Raw genomic sequence first — 19,561 nt, forward strand, 5'->3', positions numbered from 1 at the left:
ATTCAATTTCTTTATTGACGTTTCCTTCTTTTGCAGTCGTTGAGTGGCATCCCAATGTTGTCAATTATTAGCCTCAATGTGACATTTATTTGCGATTTGGTCTCATAGTTAATAAAGATGATGATGTCAGACTATTAATTTTTAAGCATATGGTCTTGTTGTATGATATGATATAACAAGATTCTGTGACTATATACATATGAAAGTCATTATTATATCAAATACAAAAGTATTAAATTTATTCAAAGGATATTGCAGTTACTGATCAATTGGATTTCTTTAGATTATATTGGGATTTCTTTCCGCGATGTGGGTTTTAAAGGAAGATATCATTCAAACATTTCTCAATATTTCGCAGTTAAAATTTTCGTGATCATAGCAATGTGCCGCGAAATCACGAAAATATACTATTAACTTGCCCTTGTCAATTACATTGCTTTTAACTATTGATTTACCCTTGCCAATCCCATTGTTTTTATACTATTAACTTGCCCTTTTCAATCCCATTGTTTTTATACTATTGACTTGCCTTGTCAGTCCAATTGTTTTTCTACTATTGACTTGCCCTTTTCAATCCCATTGTTTTATACTATTAACTTGCCTTGTCAGTCCAATTGTTTTTCTACTATTAACTTGCCTTGTCAGTCAAATTGTTTTTCTACTATTGACTTGCCCTTTTCAATCCCATTGTTTTATACTATTAACTTGCCTTGTCAGTCCAATTGTTTTTCTACTATTAATTTGCCTTGTAAGTTCATTGTTTTTCTACTATTGACTTGCCCTTCAATCCTATTGTTTTTTATACTATTGACTTGCCCTTTTCAATCCCATTGCTTTTCTACTATTGACTTGCCTTCAATCCAATTGTTTTATACTATTGACTTGCCCTTGTCAATGCCATTGTTTTATACTATTGACTTGCCCTTGTCAATGCCATTGTTTTATACTATTAACTTGCCCTTGTCAATGCCATTGTTTTTATACTATTGACTTGCCCTTGTCAATGCCATTGTTTTATACTATTGACTTGCCCTTGTCAATGCCATTGTTTTATACTATTGACTTGCCCTTGTCAATGCCATTGTTTTATACTATTGACTTGCCCTTGCCAATGCCATTGTTTTTATACTATTGACTTGCCCTTGCCAATGCCATTGTTTTATACTATTGACTTGCCCTTGTCAATCCCATTGTTTTATACTATTGACTTGCCCTTGTCAATCCATTGTTTTTATACTATTGACTTGCCCTTTCAATCCCATTGTTTTTATACTATTGACTTGCCCTTGTCAATCCCATTGTTTTTATACTATTGACTTGCCCTTTTCAATCCCATTGTTTTTATACTATTGACTTGCCCTTTTCAATCCCATTGTTTTTATACTATTGACTTGCCCTTTTCAATCCCATTGTTTTTATACTATTGACTTGCCTTCAATCCATTGTTTTTACTATTGACTTGCCTTCAATCCCATTGTTTTTATACTATTGACTTGCCCTTGTCAATCCATTGTTTTTATACTATTGACTTGCCCTTGTCAATCCCATTGTTTTTATACTATTGACTTGCCCTTTTCAATCCCATTGTTTTATACTATTGACTTGCCCTTGTCAATGCCATTGTTTTATACTATTGACTTGCCCTTGTCAATGCCATTGTTTTATACTATTGACTTGCCCTTGTCAATCCCATTGTTTTTATACTATTGACTTGCCCTTGTCAATGCCATTGTTTTATACTATTGACTTGCCCTTGTCAATCCCATTGTTTTTATACTATTGACTTGCCCTTGTCAATCCCATTGTTTTATACTATTGACTTGCCCTTTTCAATCCCATTGTTTTTATACTATTGACTTGCCCTTGTCAATCCCATTGTTTTATACTATTAACTTGCCCTTGTCAATGCCATTGTTTTTATACTATTGACTTGCCCTTGTCAATGCCATTGTTTTTATACTATTGACTTGCCCTTGTCAATCCATTGTTTTTATACTATTGACTTGCCCTTCAATCCCATTGTTTTTATACTATTGACTTGCCCTTGTCAATCCCATTGTTTTTATACTATTGACTTGCCCTTGTCAATGCCATTGTTTTTATACTATTGACTTGCCCTTGTCAATGCCATTGTTTTATACTATTGACTTGCCCTTGTCAATCCCATTGTTTTTATATAATCCTTTTATTGACTTGCCCTTGTCAATCCATTGTTTTTATACTATTGACTTGCCCTTGTCAATCCCATTGTTTTATACTATTGACTTGCCCTTGTCAATCCCATTGTTTTATACTATTGACTTGCCTTTTTCAATCCCATTGTTTTTATACTATTGACTTGCCTTTTCAATCCCATTGTTTTATACTATTGACTTGCCCTTGTCAATCCCATTGTTTTATACTATTGACTTGCCCTTGTCAATCCCATTGTTTTTATATTAACTATTGACTTGCCCTTCAATCCCATTGTTTTATACTATTGACTTGTCCTTGTCAATGCCATTGTTTTTATACTATTAACTTGCCCTTGTCAATCCCATTGTTTTTATACTATTAACTTGCCTTGTCAATCCCATTGTTTTATACTATTGACTTGCCCTTGTCAATCCCATTGTTTTATACTATTGACTTGCCCTTGTCAATCCCATTGTTTTTATACTATTGACTTGCCTTGTCCTATTTTCTAATCCCATTTTTGTTTTATACTATTGACTTGCCTTTCAATCCCATTGTTTTATACTATTAACTTGCCCTTTTCAATCCCATTGTTTTATACTATTGACTTGTCCTTGTCAATCAGTATACTCGATATATTTACTGTGTGTCTTGCAGGGATTTTCAGGGAAAACGCTATTTCATTAGATTAAAAAAAAATCTTTCAATTGTATTACATATTTTCATTTGTGTTCCAATCGATTGTTTTCGTACAACTACACGCACTTGCCCAGTTTTCTTTGGTCATTAGTACTTTTGGGCAAATGACATATTTAAAAATTCACAAACTTATATAGCGACGTGGAAAATGTTCGAAGCATAAACCAAACAGTGGTCATGCTAACTAAAAAATAATCATGATCGTATGCTGCGATGGAATTTGCTACTTTAATAACTAATCTTTTCTCTTCAAAATGGAATGTTTGATTTACGACTATCTCTTATCATGACTTATTTGTGTATGATCACCGTTACGAATGATCACATGTAAAAAGTATATACATTATATGTATTTGCAGTTTTTTCCCGATCATTTCATACTCGGCATATTATCCATTTGAATATTCGCGGTATAGAAAATACCTTCTGTTTCATCTTTAAAAATTGTAATCATCCATATTTGACATATATGTGCTTGGTGAATTATGTTTGTGAAGCAAAGGACGGAAAATCTTTCGGAACGCCTTGATCTATTATTATTGTACTGCTTCATGATTTCCGCTGATGTTGTAGTGTTTGCTGATGTTTCAATGACTGTTATCTTAGATAAATTATAGTCTGATATTGGTCGGTCAATGGGAAAGGGATATATCAACCAAAGTGAAATATTGTGGATGATCCTATTCATTAAATCCTGTTAAGATGACCGATCCCGTCCGCGCTTACTCCAGGGGTTTCCGATAACTTACGATATCTACACCCCTGGACTATCTCATAGTTAAAATGGAGGCAACAGAACAAGAGATTTAGACCTTTGATGCACATCAGAAGAGCCGTATAACGGTATACTGTGGTTGACTGTGTGGCTTTGAAGTTTGGCGCCGCTTTTAAAGATTTTTTTCTGGCCTGTGATTGGTTCAAATTTCTTCCTCTGAGGATAGACCGACCCATGCTCGATTGAAATTGTGATAATAAAAATACCGTCTCATCATAGAGACGTCGCATTGCGTCAAACGTCGTCGACTATTGTTGGTTTATGTATTGATGACGTCATGGCATTTTCTCCCATACTTCACAAGGATATTCTGTGGTTGCTATGGAAAAAATACCTCTATCTTACACGATTACACGAAGAAGGGAGTTAGGGGTCGCTTGACAATTACGTGACGTCATCAAATACATTGCGTCAACAGTTATTAGTTTTTAATTGTGTTCATATCGCTATTTAGATTTTGGAATTATTAATGGTGTACTACAAATTGACCATCTCGCTCACACGAACGTACGATCCTCAGGTAAACCTATTGTTCACGCTTTTCAGTTACCATGTTTAAAGTGACCTTTCTTATCACGTTGTCCTATGTTATAACTGACCCATTAAAATAGACATTAAGATGTTTACTACGGGAAGGACTGATAAAGCTACAAGGAAGGTAAAGTAAGTAATACATTTTCAGCCATAGGTATTTATAAATTGTATATGTTTTATGTATGTGTATGCAATGTTATATTGTAATTAAAACATATACGTATTATAAGGCAAAGGATTATATGTTAATTCTATCATAAAGCATACAATGATTTAGTAAACAATAGGAACCAAGTTGTTACGTTATTCGAAAACCTTTCGTTGGAAGTTTGTTTATTTCTTCTGTTTAAAGAATGAAGCTGTTATTATTACTGACCTTGATCGGCGGACTAAGTCTGGTTCACGCTGACTTTAAATGTATCTGTAATGTGAACCACCCCAACGTACACATCACACAATGCCCCAGTGAGCAATCTATTGTGTACAGCATCATATACCCAAAGGATGTCAATTTCTTTCACGGCGTTGTGGACACCTCCCCTACCACGTGTAAACCTATCTACAAAGGCGTTAAAACACTACCAGGATGGGTGCCTGTGGACGTTAATAATCGGGTATGTCTTTCTCCATTCTCACTACTCCAGGGGTTACTATCACTGTCGTAGTATTCACCCCTGAAAAATGTCATAGTAAAACGGATGGTTCTGTATGCGATAACAGATGAGTCATTGACTGGAGTGTAGCCCTTTTTAATAAAATTCACTGACTAAAAATGGAAATAAGCTATTTGACTCGCAGCGCCTTTCCTCATGTATTTTTGAAAAAATCTTTTAACCTCGTTTAGGGAAGAAAATTTGTAATTTTGTAGATGTTTTTCAAGAGTAAACTAGCGTTTGAGAATTTGACCAGCTATGGCTCCTAATACTTACAGAGAAAAAATCTCTAATAACCATTGTAAAATATTTCAACAATGATAAAAACAAGCAATAATATTGATTCTTCAAAGACATGATGTTATGACGACAATGCAGCAATTTAATGACGTCACTACATTAGCGATTACAATAACGTCAATTTATATAGTATTGCTGATATACGCAGATATATTTACACTTGCTAGGCTTGTTCACTATACGCAAATACTAGCCGATTTTGTTTACCATAACTGCATGGTAACATTGAATTTTGAACTTGCGTATGAAAGTGTTCAATGCAACATAAAGGGGCTACTTTTTTAAAAAGAAACACAAGGCTTTGTTTACATTTTGACGCAACATTACGTGTATATTGTTGTTTTTCATAGAATTTTGGAAAAAAGTAAACAATACATATATGTTTTATATTTATATATGATACAAACATTTTTTTAAATTAACAATTGTATAAAGAAACGGGAAAAATATCCCGATCGGGGCGACGTGCAGTGCTTTCATTTTTTGTTGAAAAATGATGGATGTCAAATGTAAACATTACCTCTGTGTCTGTGTCCTACGATCGAGTCTTTGGGGTTGACGGACGTGAGACCCTTTGACAGAGGTCAGTTATAAACATATTATCTTTTCTTTGTTCTTTGAGAATTTAATCATGTGTATTATAAAACTTGCACCGCTAGTAATCCACGTGTTGACAGTTACGCATCATCACAAATGCATTGTATCCATCGAACACAAGTAAAGTTGTTCCATCTATATATCGATGGCGATGGATCTAAGCTGATTAAATAAAATTATCTCTGAAATTTACTTTATTTTTTAATTAGTAAATGTTAACCCCGAGTTGTGTGTCATATACACGATGATAAACCAACTACTAACTGTATAAGCCATGTGATTTAACTCTGCGTGTCTTAAGAAACCAAATACGTTAACCCCATCCATTTTCGCGAGTATCATAAAAATAAATGTATTAATTTTTGTCATCTGTTATATTTACAAGAAAAGAAAATGGTTCTTTGAACAGGTCGGGTTTATATTCAAAGACGTCGGTCTTCTAGAAGTTGCCTGTCCTGGGAATCATACACATAGGAAAGGTAACTCATTTGGTTATCTCAATATTAGGATTTATTTTAGCACCACAGAAATTTGACGATTTCATGAGTTCCGCTTCAATTGTTTTCGAATTAATGAGGTAAGTTGTATCCTAAAATGTTTACTGATACATGTATGTCCATATGTGGCCATCAGTTTATTTGTTCTCCTCTACCTATCGTTTTTTTTTTTGTATAGCTTTGCAGATCCACATGTTAATTATTTTCATTATATCATGTTATGTACATGTAATAAATAAACAAAGCGGGACATTATTAATATGGTAAAAACTAGCACGAAAACACAACAACACAAAAACAATTATTATATCATACGTACCCTCATCGGGAGATAATACAATAATTTAAATATCCATATCTTACTGTTATTGCAGCCTATGTGTCAGTTGTCATTTGGTTGCCATGACCTGAAATGTGTATAGCGGCGGTATTCGTTAGAAATTCACTTAGCATTCTAGTAAGTTTAGAATCTTACTACAATATTGATTTATTTTTAGAGTTTTGATTTCTTCCAAACAGATATATTTATACCGAGAAACTGTACAGAAGCGGTACACATCATCTCTCACGGTGAGTAGTTTGGTAGTAGTTGTAAATGAAATTAATGTCACTCTCATTAACTTGTTTTGAAAATTAACGTCTTTGTTGAAAGATATGTAAGGGAAATCAGAGACGTCAGAAACAACAGAAAATCATTGTATAACGTAATCAAAGGGGATATCATTAGGTTTATTTTTGTGGTTGATTTTTTAGCATAACAATAGATGAACAACCTCTTTATAATTATAATTTAAGTATTTAAGTATTCAAAGACTTCGGGAAAACAGTAATATTTAACCAGTTAGAAATTCTCTCATTTCAATAAATACAATGTAGCGTCCACGTCCCCTAAAAGCTTTCAAGTGCAAATCAATTACAGCCTGCATCACATGGTTTTATTAAATATTTGGTACCAAATTAATAAAATTAACTAGAGGAATAAATTCTCTTCTAAATACAAAAAACGGACGCCATAACTTCCTCTGAGTCTCACCTCTAATGTGACAAATTTGAATCAAAAGTACTGGAAAGTTTCATAATCATCGGCATCAACCAGGTTTAGGTCAACACCATCATCAGCAACAACAGCAGTAATAACAACAACAACACCATCATCATCAACAACAAAACCCAACGACAGCTAGAAAAAAAATATAGATATATATTTCCATTCTACTTTCAGTTTCCCGTTTGATCTATGTTAAACCAGATGGGCAATATCACGCTATGAACTCCAATCTGGTCAAGCGTAATGAATAGTTAACGTTTCCGCCGCGTCACGGACAGTGTATACAATATATACTTACGCCTATACATAACGGTCAAATAATTTAAAAAGTGGTTTTAAAGTTGTGTGGTCTATGAAATCTAATAGTATTATCATGCTTACAAAGTAGCATGTATTAAAAAATATATCATCGCATAATTTTCATTTGTTCGCTTGTTTCAAACCGTTTTGTGTTGAACTATATTCAGAAGCTGATATATGGCTGTTCTTTATTAAACTTGGTGACGTCAACACAAGCGCAAGCGGGAAAATTCAAAGGATATACATGTATAGTGTTGAATTTTGATAATCGTAATGGAAATATAAGTAATAAACTGTTACCAGATTGGACATACAGTTGATATGAAGCCCATCCGTCCGAAAGATAAATATTCATGGCGCCCTAACGGGCGCCATTCTATTTAACTTCCTTCCGGATGGGCTTCATATCAACTGTATGTCCAATCTGGTAACAGTTTATTGCTTAAATGCAATCTGTAGCATGTTACATAACATAAAGTCAAATGAAACCAGGATCATTTTAAACTGCCGTAAAATGTCACATATTTTCATCAAAATAAGATTTTGTATATGAAGTAACATTCATGTGCTTTTCACAGTTATTCAACACGAATACCACACAGAGATACATTATTCAAGTTTATAACCATGAACGTAACATGTATTATGTGGTGTTCTCTCATTGGCTGAAAATTAATTGTGACGTTAAAACTACATTAGTAAACAATGATGTGACGTCATGACAAAATGGCGGCCTTCATTAGATTTTTGCATATTGAGGTTATATATATTCGAAATGTAAACTGTTGTTGGTGGATTTTAGTTGTTCATAATTCCATATGAGATGTTATAAAGCTCGTCTCGAAGTTTAATTTTTGCTTGCCAAGGCTCGATAAAAGAAAAACACTTCTTTTCATAACATTGATTAAGATCCTATGTGTATGTTCTGCCATTTATTGGGGAGATTGATAAACATTTTACATGTACAGGAGGCCACACAGGAGGTCCCACACACAGCCATTCTACGCCATTCATTGCAGGTCCTACTACAGCTGGCCAACATTTCGTCCCTATAACACTGGCACCGACGATCAAAATGACGACTCATACGACGACAACGAAAAGGACGACGACACCCACGACGACGACGACGACATCCACGACGACGACGACACCCACGACGACGACGACACCCACGACGACACGACGACACCCACGACGACGACGACACCCACGACGACGACGACAACAACGACAAAACCGCCGCCACGTAAGGATGGATGCCTTTGTACATTTGAATTTTTGAGCCTTCAAGTTAATATGTGTACTAATAAAAACATACGTCACACGACATATATATCTATATCTTTCAACTCAATATGTTTCATGTTTTTTTTTAATTAATTTCTGTGTTGTATTTCATTAATGTCTTTATTTTGTATATAGTAATAATTAGGCTCAAATGTTTTTAAATACACTACGTTCTTTGCCAATTTAAGTTTGATTGTTCATAAGCGCATCAGCTATTCTGAAATAATACTGTAAACAAATGTACTTTCTTAATCACTAAATATCACGACTACAGCTTAAAATTGTTATCGCAGAAACAGCGAATTTAAAATTGAATTCTAATTTGGAATGTTATTTACCCATGGAGATAACCTTTCGTCAGATTCATAAAAGAGTGTAAGTCTCCAATAAACGAAATATCAAATTACTGAGATATATTTACGTATGTTACGCAGAATTTCACAAATGTAAAGATGACGTGATATTTTCCTTGGCCTTGAACGAGTCTGTGGAACATTTCGGAGCTGCAAGTTGTCCTGATGGTTCTCCTAGGTCGGCGGAAGCTGTATTGATGGAGTACTGCGGGGTACCTGTGATGTCCCAATGGAAACAAGGAATAAATGTTAGTGTGTCACCTTTTATAGTATCACATAACTGATCCGTCCAGCCGACCAATATGTCCATGTCATAAAATTTATAGAGCACACGTGTAATACTTATATTATGAAGATAATTATGAAGCCATAATCAATATTTGACGTCGGGCGATTGTTTATGTATACGTCAAATCTGAACAGGATTTCAACCGTTCACCTTGTCCCTTAATGGGGAATGATCTTCTTTGACTGTCCCTTAGTTGAATATAACGTTTTTGAACTGTTCCTTGGTGGAATGTAAACCCCTATTATTCTATCTCTGTAAGCAAAACATCCCCTTTGAACTGCCCCCTGCTGGAAATATCCAAATTTGAATTGTCCTTTGGTGGGAAATATCCCTATTGAACTCTCCTTTAATGGGAAATATTCCTTTTGAACTATCCTTCAGTATGAAATATTCTACATTGGCATATATTCTTATGTACTTTATCTTGTGCGACATTTGTGCAATCAGGTCTTGGACAATTGTAACAGGATACCTCGCTATACCCCCATATCCGTCTACATTAGCGGTCTAATGATGGGCAAGCCAGCCATCTTCCACTCTTGTAATGCCGGCGGAATAGAGGTTTGTGACACAACAAATTTCGATAAGCAATTTAGATACAGAAAATATATATTAAGTGATGATATATTTTGATCAGCATTAAAATCGGTTTTTTATAATCTGACACCCCTAAATACGTTATTCTTTATGGTCGATTTCGTGGAATGCAGTCTTAAAATTATATGATTGAATCTATTTTAGATCGACAAATTTTCTCAAAATCTAATCGCCCGCCAAATACTCGGAAAGCTGTCGCTCTTGAAAGTCGGTGAACAGTAGTAGTAATCTCTTATAGGGTTACATATAAAACTATCCTGATGCCCCATGGGTGTAGATAACACGTGGTCATCAATGTTTCCTTTCGTTACAGCTGATCCAACAAAAATGCGGCTCCCCCGTGACGTTACATCTGGAACAGCGTCTCGCGGCCTTCTATTACGTACTAGCATGGTAATCAAAACTAACAGTAAATCTAGGTGTAGCAACTGAATTGTTGTTTCTTTATTGCTCCCCTTGTTGTAACTCAGTTTATTGTCTGAACATAAAAAATATACATGTAAAATGAGATAATAAAGTGGTGCTAACGTGTAGGTGTGTCGTTCTTGTTCCCTAATCACGCAATTTTCAAACGATTTTCTGAAATCCGCATGTCGTTCATTGAAGTTATGTGGTAGCTACTACTTGATGTCACCAAATGTATATTTTAAAATAATATAATCTAATGTTGACGTGTTAGTAATATAAAGCCAGTTTTATAATATGACGTGACTGAATCGTCGCCAGCGCGCTTTCGTCGCAACAGTAAATCGTGACCTCACGGCATTGTAGCCGCGGCGACAGGCAATGGCTGCGAACAAGGTATGATCTTATATAGATTCTCCTTACGCTATGATATTATAACGAAACTCCACGCCGTTTAAATTTCGATATCTATTTCCAAACAAAGAGAACCAGTCTTTTATGGAGTAGGGATCAAACAGCTTGCTACATTATTTAATCACCAATTGAAGCGTCTTTGATGCAGACACGATAAAAGAGTTTGCTTTCAATATAACATTTTTACGTGAGTATATGAGCAATAAGTAAAAGATGATTTTTTTTTTCAATTGATAGAAATTTCACAACCATTGTGAAAGATTTGGACTACTCGTCACAAAACCATTCTGTACTTGACAGAGTCATGTAAAGTGTTAATTTTCTCCTACAACAATGAAAACAGGATACAACATTTGTAGATCTGTTGTCGATATCCGGGTCTGTCGGCTGCTAAAACATCAAATTAACGGAAATAATTTCACAGTGGTAGGTTGCGTCTTGAAAATACCGAAATTCGACTATTGCTCCGAAAACAATGGCCTTGGAATAATGCTGAAGGGATTCGTTTTTCCATTTGCAAGTGGCTTTTATTACACGAATTCGAAGTATTTCCAGCAGGAACACTGTAGTGATAAACTATGATATTCCATATTTATGTATGCCCCCCCCCCAAAAAAAAAAAAGATGATAAACTAAATAACAGTTGATTATCGTTTATAGTGTGTGAACTCTTCTAGCACCTCTCATTTGTCATAATTAACGTCTCTATCTTAAGCTTGATCCCGATTGGTCGCATATGGCTTTCGACATCAGACAAATTTTCACATCGTATTTTTTCATTCTTATTGCATTTAAGGAAGTTGCTAATTCAAAGTACAGACAACAGAATACTGACTCCCTATCTTATGGCAGCGCAATATGTGTGACGCAATCTGTGATGGTAAACTTCTTTGAATGTAGACGAGAAACAACTGATTACCACGATATAAAGACATGTTATATTTATGGGATAAACAAGTTCCCAAACGGGTGACGTATTTATCATGTTTATCTGACTTTCGTTTGTTAATTTTGAAATTTTGAAAATATATCCGTTTCTTTTCAAAATATGAAAATTGCATATATCTCGAGTTTTATAAACATGATAAACTGACACTTGTTGTGAAAACACTATTTAATTATCTACTTTCACTAACTACTTGCTTGTTTTGTACGCCTATATAGTTTTGCCGTGGTGATGAGATGGCGTGGCCGAAATACTGATGAGTTCGGTGACAGCAGGATAAGTCTTAAGCACCCTATAAGGAATGTTTGAGCGACAGAGAGCTTTGACCTTGTCCTTTACTCTTGTAATCTCATCTTAACCACCTTCCTGGACATTAGCGAGTGTTGGCTTTTTATTATCTTATACCGGTACTGGGAGAATCTCAATGAAGACCTTCGGCGGATGTCTGAGCCTATAGTTGGGGCCATGCATAATGCACGGGCGAACAAGACAAAAATATTGAGCAAAGTAAAAAGACGTATAGAAGTGACGATCTTAAAAGAGCGTTCGTTGTGAGACTAATGAGCAAAAACTGATACTTCGAATAGAATTTCTTTGATCTCATTTTAAATGGATACGAATTAAGAATGTTATTCACAAAAACCTACAGAAAATCATCGTCAAATGCTACAATATAGAAAGGAAGCCTTTTTGTCACGCCGTCCTTGAGTCATGGCGTCACGTAATTGCTATACCATGACGTGAGAATGAACTTTCGATACAGAACAGCCAAGGTCATATTAAACTGATGGAATTCATCCAAATAAAAAACAACAACCATTAGGGATGTTAACTGATATCGAAGTACATACAAATGTACTATTCTGCATTTGCATATTACAGAGTTATCGACACTTGTGGGTAGGTATTGATTGTGACGTCATGTGTTTGCGCGCGTAACGTCATAATTTTCGGATAAAACGACGTGAATTGCGTTCATAAGAGAATGGCGTCATAATGAATACCTACCCGCAATGGAGCAAACTATGTAATATACAAAGAAGGAATAGGGAAAAGTTAACATTTAGAGAAAGGTTATAATTGACTATCGGTGACAAAGTAACTCCATTGATAGAGATTCCGTCAATCTCTAGAAAGGGCATGATTTATAGCTAATTTGCTAATTTTTCGTCCTCCGGTTGCAAAACTATTACTTGTTTCATAAAACTATGCTTCGCAAAAAGGTAATAAATGATAATAATCCAACATGTGACCGATATAGTTTTCGGTCAATGGGTTGACATTGGGCTCAATTGCAAAACACAATCGAAGGTGTTTCTACTTGACATTGTGCCGCCAACGCAGTGAGGGAAGACATGCTGGTACCTTGACTGTTTGTTCTCTGAAATTCATGGTGTTAAAAACTGCTCTTCCATTGTAAGATATAATATTCATGTGGTCTGTTGAACTATCGTTATGCATGTCGTTTAGTTGTAGTTCCTTTTTACCTTTTTCAGTTAGACATGAAAATCTAAACAGAAAAACAAACACTCTGACATATATGTATCGTCAATGGTGAATACTATCAATTCTATATTGTGTATAGCGATATGATACATGATTGCATTGGTATTCATTTGGCTTCAATGAAAAGATGAAAAGTATAAAAGTTAGAATGTACGTTTTCTGATAGTCACTTTTTATTACATAGCACAATTATTATAGCATATATATTACCCATCATAACTATGTACTTTGGTGCGTGACCCATTTGGAGGGACATCAACTACCCTATTTTATATCTGTATTACTTCTCTTTCTGGTAGGCGTTCCACAGATGCGTGCGATTGTTCTACTACCGAATATATCCGTCGAAGCGCTTGGCACAGAATCAACAGCATTATTAACACGGCGATCGCACGAGAGTGTCTCGAGCGGTTTACAGTTGCAATTAGTGCTTTACTGTGAGAAGTGCGAGTTGATTTAAGCGATAGGCGGAAGAAGGCATAACGGGTGTTTTAGCACCAGGAACCTTCGGCTGCAAGTTCTAAATAATTTGAGTGTCAGCACAAGGATAGATGGACCTTATGTTGGCTCCTTGTTCATGTGTTAACCTAGGGATCTGTTTCATTTTCTGTAACAAAACATGAGATTCTTAGGGATAGACGTGAGTGGATTTATTGATCACACTGCTACTATCAGTACTTGCTTCAGGACTTCCTTTATTCATTAGGTAAGTTTGGAGTTGATAATCACATATATACTATATTGTTGGCTAGAAGTATTTCCCAATTGCTTTAAAACGTAATATAAAATTTCTTCTTCCAGAAAAGGATGTGGCAATAATTCTTTGGTTGTTGGTGACATCGGTGATTTTCATTCAATATTATTTATCAGTTTTGTTTTTCAATAACTCACCAAAGAGATTGTTACCTGACCTACAGCTTATATGATTCCTTAAACCATTATTCCTTCATTTTGCCATTTTTTACGAAAAAGGTCCAGATATATCCTGTGAAGAGGAAATGACGATTATTCCAATGATCCTTTACCACAATATTTTGCCCACTTTCTGAAAAAAAAAATGAAAAAAAATTCAATGGTCATTATGTAAGAGAAAATAATTTATATGGCTCATTGTAACGTTTACAGATATACTTGTCATTTTCTTTGTTCGCCCTTAATCCTTGTAAGTCAGTCAAATCCCGTATTTTATATGAAATTATTGCGCCGTTGTTTTAGCCAATCAGAAATGGCGTTACAGACAACAACGTCATTTTCTTACGTTTTAAAATTATAACGCATTTTTGGAGCCAATGGAAATGCTCATTACAAGCAAGACTGAATTATATCTTCTGTACACAAAAGTTCATTAAGAACGTTTTTGTCGGGAAACTTTGTGTTTTCTTGTACTTTGACTATACTAAAGAGCTTCTGTCAGGAGAAAGGTGATAAACTCTGGAGCACTTTATCAATATTTTTTTTTATTCCTTTTCTAGTTTTTTTACAAGAAATCATTTTCTAACCTATTCACACTTAAACTTTATATCAACGTAATTGATTTTTAACGCTATATGTAAAATTTAGTGCTTTCAGCGAATAACCATTTTTCCAGTTGTAACAAATCAGTTTTCCATTCATATATATTTTTTTCGATGTATCGAAAGATATAAATTTCATAAGTAAGTAAAGTAAGAAATTAAACCTGTAAAACCAAATTTAAAATAAAATGAAAAAAATAAAAACCTAATTAGTTCACGGATGATAAATGTCATTGGTAACTATATGGAACTGTAGATCCATTTTTATCTTAGAAACGATTGATCAAAGGTAGTTGAAGATACAGTATAGGACATTCTTGAAGCTTTTGGAGTAAAAAAAGGTTACACAACGCTTTTTTTAGCGCGGCGAAACGTTCATAGGCGCTAATGTACATTATAGTATTTCATGTTGAGACTTGATGTCACAAATCAGGTATGTGATGAAAATAGTAAAGAGGCTCATTTGTTCGTAGAACACTCAGTAGAGAAGCGCAGTGATTTTTGTTAAGCACTCTCCAAATGTCGTTGAAAGAGGTTTCTACTGTTTTTCCATGTCGACATTGATAAGCCGTCAACATTGAATACTAAATGTCAAGCGCTGCTTTTTTATTTATTTGAGTTTTTTCTAAATGTATATTTATTCAGAAGTTCCTGAGAAGATATGATAAGCACGCCTTATATGTCCAAAAAGCACAATATCTCGTCTTTATATGGCCTTACCTGATCACAAACCGTTACGGCGTCACGTCAAAATCAATCAACCATTGCATAACTGACGTTATCGATTGGATACTGCGCAAACTGCAAAAGGAAATATAGAGTACATGAAAACTGCAAGTTACTGCAAAGAGGCATCTTCCATATTATGGCTTCTAGTAGTTGGAATCCGCCTAAATCATTGTCGACATAACACTACACTCCCTGACCCCGAACTACCATCAAATTGTTTTTCCTATACAACATGGCATTTTTGCATTTATAATAATGCTGTCATGGAAAACTCTATGTTCCTATATAAGTGATAAGATTACATGTGACAGGTTAAAGTAAAAAAGTTTTTGGGCGGGGGTTTTACGGTTTGAAAACTGAAGGAAACGCTTTGACCTCAGTTTTGCAATTTGTAGTCGTGCCGTTTGTCACAACTATGTTTTTGTGAATTAACCTCGCCGCTCTATTCTGTCGCCAATAATGCACCCTTCTGACCTTCGATCACGTCAACATCTACCAGTTCAGTGTCAGTCACCTTGTTTTTAGTTGCAGAATATTTCAGTCCCGGTCTTATTTTGGCACGTTTTACCCTTTAATGTTTGCGCAAATCTATGATAACTTTTATTCTGTATATAATAGCAATTCGTCCTTGTGCGAACTTCTTTTTAACCATATTGCACGAAAATAATATTGGTTCAAAGGAAAAAATCGTAGTTTACGAACGTCACAGAGCACAAGAAATTAAATTTTCCTATTACAACAATGAATTTCGTTGCCTGTTATCAGCCAATTTCATTGTATACTATCTCTTGAGTCTTGACCTCATTTTTTGTAAATTAAATGCGGTGAAATACATATATAATCAAATAGAATAGTTTTAGATATTTTATTTGTTTTACTTTAATAGAATAACTAAATGAAAGTTCAGGACATTACCAAATATTTCTAGTTGCGTTTGCGTGTAACCATGCTATAAAATGCAAATTTTGAAAAAAAAAAATCGTTAATGCATGTTTTCTTTCGGAAATTTAAACGCTAGCTAGGAATCTACCTTTAATCGCTATCGATAACAACATACAGACAGCTAGTCGGCGTGTGTAACGTAATCAGGTGATTCACCACTGAACTTTACCTCCGCTTTAAATTCAATAATGACTAATTAAAGCGAAATTACCTATCTTTGTATAGCAGTGCCATTACTCCAAGAACTGAAATAAACACACATTGGGAATATACAGTAAATTCAAATATCGGCCTAAAGCCTTGATTAATGTCCACTCTTGGGCATACTTTAAATAGATTAAACAAGGATCGGAGTATTTGTATATATTGGTTGCTTAATGAGTGCTGATTTGGTACTGGTAACAGTAAGTATCTTCTATTTTTAACTATCGAAAGAAAAAAAGTAAGATCAGCTTGCAGGAGTTGAGCCAATAATTCCATATCTTTTCGATATTGATTTTTAGATTCGTTTTTTATATACATTTTACATATAAATATAGTCATAGGCTGTTTCAAATTTAGAGTTTATACATGATCACTGTTTTCATCTTAAGTTAAATAGATTTTTTGACTCAAGTAAAGAGTAAAAAGTAGTGATAACAAAACTCGCTATTTTTTAACTTACATGGTAAGTTAAAATTTTTACAGCCTGAGCTAAAAATTTTAACTTAATTTGATATGCATTAAAATAAAATATATAAACGGTTTATCATATACATCAGGACTCGATTTTATTATGATTTACAATATAAATAGACAATATACTGATGTGGATTTTCATAAATATATCGTAATTTAATTAAGAGAGCAAAACCTTGGCCATGAGGCTTACCTTCTGACAGATGGCATTGTCATGCAAAAGCCGGAATGGTTAATCTGTGTCCAGTTTTGGTTAATCGTAGTCCAGCTTTGGTTAATCTGAGTCCAGTTTTGGTTAATCGTAGTCCAGCTTTGGTTAATCAGAGTCCAGCTTTGGTTAATCTGTGTCCAGTTTTGGTTAATCGTAGTCCAGTTTTGGTTAATCGTAGTCCAGCTTTGGTTAATCCGAGTCCAGATTTGGTTAATCGTAGTCCAGCTTTGGTTAATCTGAGTCCAGTTTTGGTTAATCGTAGTCCAGCTTTGGTTAATCTGAGTCCAGTTTTGGTTAATCGTAGTTCAGCTTTGGTTAATCTGAGTCCAGTTTTGGTTAATCCGAGTCCAGATTTGGTTAATCGTAGTCCAGCTTTGGTTAATCTGAGTCCAGTTTTGGTTAATCGTAGTCCAGCTTTGGTTAATCAGAGTCCAGCTTTGGTTAATCTGTAGTCCAGCTTTGGTTAATCTGAGTCCAGTTTTGGTTAATCGTAGTCCAGCTTTGGTTAATCTGAGTCCAGTTTTGGTTAATCGTAGTCCAGCTTTGGTTAATCTGAGTCCAGTTTTGGTTAATCGTAGTCCAGCTTTGGTTAATCTGAGTCCAGTTTTGGTTAATCGTAGTCCAGCTTTGGTTAATCAGAGTCCAGCTTTGGTTAATCTGTGTCCAGTTTTGGTTAATGTAGTCCAGTTTTGGTTAATCGTAGTCCAGCTTTGGTTAATCCGAGTCCAGATTTGGTTAATCGTAGTCCAGCTTTGGTTAATCTGAGTCCATTTTGGTTAATCGTAGTCCAGCTTTGGTTAATCTGAGTCCATTTTGGTTAATAGTCAGCTTTGGTTAATCTGAGTCCAGTTTTGGTTAATCGTAGTCCAGCTTTGGTTAATCTGAGTCCAGTTTTGGTTAATCGTAGTCCAGCTTTGGTTAATCTGAGTCCAGTTTTGGTTAATCGTAGTCCAGCTTTGGTTAATCTGAGTCCAGTTTTGGTTAATCGTAGTCCAGCTTTGGTTAATCTGAGTCCAGTTTTGGTTAATCGTAGTCCAGCTTTGGTTAATCTGAGTCCAGTTTTGGTTAATCGTAGTCCAGCTTTGGTTAATCTGAGTCCAGTTTTGCAAATTCTGATCTTTCTGAGTTACTTCCCCTCGTTTCACTCCGTCAGTACTGACGGCATAAAACAAAGGGAATTAACTCTGATAGATTAGAATGTGGTTTGCGTTAGTAACTTTTAGAACAAGTTTAATACTTCCTTTTTTCTGTTGAATGCTGTTACATGTACGACCTTTACTTGGTAAAAATCTAAGAAACATTATTGTCGAAGACAATTATATACATACTTGTTTTTGCATTGTCGCTTGGCAATACTTTAACATTTAGTATTTTAGTTAACCATATTCGATGAAATTCCCAAAGTGAAAACTCATATCACATCTCGAGTAACTTGATTGCCAAAAGCGTTTTTACTATATTTTGGGTTCAATTTCAAAGGTCGTTTGCATGAACGCTAACCTTTTTATCTGTAAACAAATGGGTGTTACAATAAATCCATTTCTTTCATTCATCTTTCAAACTTGAAATTTTTCTTCAAAATACCTGAAAGTTGTATGGTCTATCACTTTCGCTCTTTTTGTCATAGTAAAACTGCATAAGTGCTTTGCACATTTTTCTCCGTCTGTCCGAGGTTTAAACTTTCTACTTTCACCACTTTTCATTAAGTTGCAGCACTGGAAATATTTTAATTGTAAAAGTGAAAAAATCTTTTTAACGTGCACACGTAAAAAATAGGTTCGAAAGATGCTGAATCATTCCGAAATCTTTCTAACATCGTCGCGACAATCTCGAAGTAACACGAGAGTTGTGAAACCAAGAGAAATGTCAACAATTTTTCGTAAACAGACACGTGGTCGACCTCAGCAGACTGGATCTACAAAGAAATTAACGCTCGCACATTACAATTTTTGATGCACACAATATTGAATTACGGCAATGTGTGAATTAGATGTTTCAAATTATCGCTCTGTGGACATAAACGAGCACGATTTGCTTATATTAGCCAGAAGGAAAACGTAAACAAACACATGTGCGCTTCCGCTAGTTACCTGGATCACCACGTGCAGG

The 19,561-nt window shown here is 34.9% G+C and overlaps 2 protein-coding genes across 2 annotated transcripts; both read left to right on the forward strand.

The window, feature by feature from the left end:
- The first annotated feature begins 6,305 nt into the window (after nucleotides 1–6,305).
- On the forward strand, nucleotides 6,306–10,638 carry LOC138314842 (uncharacterized). Its single transcript, XM_069255461.1, has 6 exons — nucleotides 6,306–6,310; nucleotides 6,750–6,800; nucleotides 8,547–8,827; nucleotides 9,303–9,469; nucleotides 9,958–10,071; nucleotides 10,421–10,638. The coding sequence occupies exons 1-6, from the start codon at nucleotides 6,306–6,308 to the stop codon at nucleotides 10,502–10,504; spliced, it is 702 nt and encodes a 233-aa protein (XP_069111562.1). The 3' UTR covers nucleotides 10,505–10,638.
- Nucleotides 10,639–17,469: 6,831 nt separating this feature from the next.
- LOC138314915 (protein transport protein SEC31-like) lies at nucleotides 17,470–18,648 on the forward strand. Its single transcript, XM_069255586.1, has 2 exons — nucleotides 17,470–17,892; nucleotides 18,277–18,648. The coding sequence occupies exons 1-2, from the start codon at nucleotides 17,470–17,472 to the stop codon at nucleotides 18,646–18,648; spliced, it is 795 nt and encodes a 264-aa protein (XP_069111687.1).
- Nucleotides 18,649–19,561: the final 913 nt, after the last annotated feature.

The sequence above is a fragment of the Argopecten irradians genome, chromosome 1, assembly GCF_041381155.1.
Source record: "Argopecten irradians isolate NY chromosome 1, Ai_NY, whole genome shotgun sequence".
In the NCBI taxonomy this organism is placed as follows: Eukaryota; Metazoa; Mollusca; class Bivalvia; order Pectinida; family Pectinidae; genus Argopecten; species Argopecten irradians.